The sequence below is a fragment of the Cryptotermes secundus genome, unplaced genomic scaffold, assembly GCF_002891405.2.
Source record: "Cryptotermes secundus unplaced genomic scaffold, Csec_1.0 scaffold1858, whole genome shotgun sequence".
In the NCBI taxonomy this organism is placed as follows: Eukaryota; Metazoa; Arthropoda; class Insecta; order Blattodea; family Kalotermitidae; genus Cryptotermes; species Cryptotermes secundus.
The window spans coordinates 32,665-36,359 of record NW_019735490.1 but is presented as its reverse complement, the minus strand read 5'-3'; the positions used below and the strand labels follow the sequence as shown (position 1 = coordinate 36,359).

General features: G+C 39.4%; 1 protein-coding gene across 1 annotated transcript in view; it reads right to left on the bottom strand.

The window, feature by feature from the left end:
• Positions 1 to 3,695, bottom strand: part of LOC111869476 (fatty acid synthase) — a 40,031-nt gene that overhangs the window by 5,265 nt on the left and 31,071 nt on the right. The window contains exons 14-15 of the mRNA XM_033753446.1: positions 3,101 to 3,245; positions 438 to 554 (exon numbers count right to left, since the gene is read on the bottom strand). Coding sequence (XP_033609337.1) covers positions 438 to 554; positions 3,101 to 3,245 — 262 coding nt within the window. The remainder of the gene's footprint in view (positions 1 to 437; positions 555 to 3,100; positions 3,246 to 3,695) is intronic.

The window sequence follows — 3,695 nt, the reverse complement described above, 5'->3', positions numbered from 1 at the left end:
ATCTTTATTTCACCAAATTCTACATCATAATCACCCGGGGCAGGTACAATAGGCCAATCAGTGGCCGCCGTGCCGAGTGGAACCAGTTGGACTCCACCTCCTACTAAGCCAAAAATTAAAGTAAAATTAGATATTTCTGTCTCATTTTCATACCTTATGAGACAACAATGGCTGGCTGAAAAAAAAATCTGTAAATATTTCAAGACTTTGTAACTCTCAAGTAAAGGCCATAAGGCAAAATTTCTCCTTAGAAATTGATGATTCAATTATAAATATTTTGGATACACACAAAGAAAATCAGTTTCATTCTTTTAGAATAAAAGATAATGTAATAACACCAGAAGTGATGGGGGAGCATATTTCCATTAGAGGAGCTAAAACTACATTTAGCACCTAATAGTATTCCTTTGTGAAAGATAAAGTTTCATAAAACTCACAAGGTAGCCTGTGGCAGGAAACAGATTTCTGCCATCAACAATATGTCCTGATAAGTATTCTGTTGATTCATCCTGCAAGCTGATGGACACAGATTGCTCACTAGATTTGTCTTTGGACTGTAATAAAATTACAGCATTAGGCATGTACATAATGCAGTAAATAAACATAATCTGAAGAGAATTCAATGCAACATTATGGTATGGAAGTACACATCTTTGACATGTAACTCAGAGATGTGAGACAAGATTTTAAATTTATATATCTTTATACAACAAATTTTGACAGTATGCAACAGGAGATACAAATTGCTTATGCTTCCATCTAGAGTCATAGTTTGTGACACTGGTTGAGGGATGACTGCCCGATTTTCTTCCAGAGCATCTCTGCTTCACAGTATTTAGGCAAATAACAGTTTACTCTTCTTAACATATTGCGGACCGGTGGTTTAAACATTTAAATCACCATGGGGACCGGCGTTTTTATACCTACTACCCTAAGTTGTGCACTGTTCACTTTAAAAATTAATATAAAATCTCCTAATTAATTTTATGAACTGAAATTTTTGGAGAACACTTACCAGAGCTCCTAGAAGTGCTTGCGCATGTGATATCTCTGGAAACATTCCCCTTTGTGAAGAGGCATTACGCAGAAGTTGCACATGTAGGCAGTTCTACGCCTCTTCTTGTGCTCTGCGCACACACGGCACTGCCTAGAAGGGTGTTTCTTCTTGCAATATTCACTCTTCACAATTTTCACGAGAATATGTTTCCACATATCACCCGAGAGTCGGCCAGGGGAGTCTAATTGAGGCCTCCGGCGGGTGCGAACAGATGGCCCCGGCTGCACTACATCTGTGTCTGATGCAGGTACTGCCGCCACTGTGATGTCAGTAGCCCAAGCTTTTGCCAGTTTCAACAGAAATGCTTTGTATTTCAAAGTAGAATTTCTGTTCACCTTTTTGAAAACCGTAAATGAATTGAAAATTGCACAGTTTATAAGCCACAGTGCAACTTTCTTCGTCCATTTTACTGTTTTCCTAGGAAGGGAATAATAGGCCAAGAACTGGTCGGCCCTATCAACTCCTTTCATGAACATATTATACTCGGAAATACAAAGAGGCTTCTTTACTTGCCCATGTCGTCTTTGAACATCGACCATGCTCGAATTGTGAATAGTGGAAACCATATTCACAATGCGAGTATCCCTCCAGGACTGAAGAAGAATGTCCCCCTTCCGTCAAAGAAACTATCTCCAAAAAACAGTGACACAACTTCAGACACGTCCGTTGGGTCCGATGGCATCTGCTTCACCCCCGGATCACCAGTAAACTTTCCCAAAGTGGGGGTTTTGTCCACTTTATCCCATGTAGCTGTCCCGACACTCGCACTTTCAACGGAGCTCTCACTTTCACTTGACACATTTTGGGCAGCCCTGTGGCCCCATCACTGTCACTGTCACTGTCACTCATAATGGCCTCGCTATCAGAAGATGAAGAAGTTGGAAAATCTGATAGCTCATCGGAGAACATATCTAATATTTCCGGTCCTCCGAGAGATCGCAACTGCTTTCGTCTCTGAGCCATGTTGAACTGGTAGCTGCATGGTTCATACGTGCAAGCTTGGATTAGAACAAAGCCAATTTTGTTTAGGTTGTGACAGGAAATGACTCTGGTCGAGTTACTAGATAAGGCAGCAATCATTCCCGAGGTCATCTACGCAGTAGTTATGATTCAACGAAGCCACACAGCGATATATAGCGTTTTGCAACATAACGTGACCGTAGAGGGCCATATAGCCCGACCGGTCCGCAACGCTTGGAAACGTAGAGGGACATATGGCCCGTCCGGTCCGCAATGTGTTAACTATGGGCCAATTCTGCCAAGCTGTTACAAAGTAATTCAGTTTAGCTTCATACCAATAAAAACTTCATGGTTACTCTATTAATTCCCAAGATGGATGAAATATTAGCAGCATTTAACTATAAGACACTGATAAGGTCATATGAGAAACTGCAACTACCTTAAAAGTAAATTTTTATCAGACATAAATAACAAAATGGTGAAAGAACAATGTCTTTACATAAATTACATCATTGAATGTTTGCAGAAGATAGAAGATACTGTTATACATCATAATCTTATATGGCAAGAATTGAAAACATAGTAACAAGATTACACTACAAGGTGAATGCCTGAGAACTTTGATATAATGGAAAAATATAATGCTAGAAATATGTACAAAGAAGGATTGTTATGTTGAGCAAATGTTGCTGTTTAACACTTTGACTGCAATTCTTGGCATACAGTTGTCTGCTGGGAACAAAAGGCTTCTTGGGATAAATTCAATTACAAGGAAGAATCATGTAACTTCTCAGATTATCTCCAAATGACCACAGGTACAACTAGTGTGAAAGCCTATTCTTTCCTCTAGACATCAGTATATCACACTTCATGCCATCTATCAACAACGTTGTACTACGTGATTAAGAATGAACAGAACTTTTTGTCTGCGGCAGTTTTATACAAGTACACTGAGCCATTCCAATCAATTCACGTAGTGCAAAGTGTTAACATCAAGTCACGCAAGACAACATTCCGTGTTTAGCTGTATGTGGCTGTTGCAGAAAGCACTTGAATTTATAGACAATCAAAATATGGAGTTACCTCTGTGATGCAGCGCATGATGTACCAGTCCTCTGAGTGCTCCCAGCGGACCAGTGGTGAGATCATTCTAGTCCCCCTGCTTACAGGATACTGAACTGGGGGATACAAGTTTGCCAGCTGTGGCTGCAAACCAAGCTCGTACAATCTGCCACAGTTAGAATACCACTACTAGAACTGTTGTGAGAAATAAAACAGACTGCAATACTCAGGGTTCAACAACCCTTTCAGTGCACATGTCAGTGCCTAAGCTGCATGTCTGCCATATCAAACACAAATACATTCATTTTCAGTGTACTGAATTTTTTCTTCACAAGAACTTCAAATTATATTTCTTATGTGGAAATGCTTTGCTTTTATATCTGAACTGTGATTGTAAGATCTTGCTTCACTTTAAAATGCTGGAGTTTAGTGTATGCGTTCTCAACATATACTCAAGGCATGCTGACAGGCCATAACAAATACCTGTTCCAGTAAATGAAAGAAATAAAGAAAGGTCATTAAAAGTAAGCAGAACAAAATTAATTATGAGTGAAAGGTACAAACTTGGTGATAAAATTAAATTTTGTTCAAAACTGGAAAACATGGATTATATTTT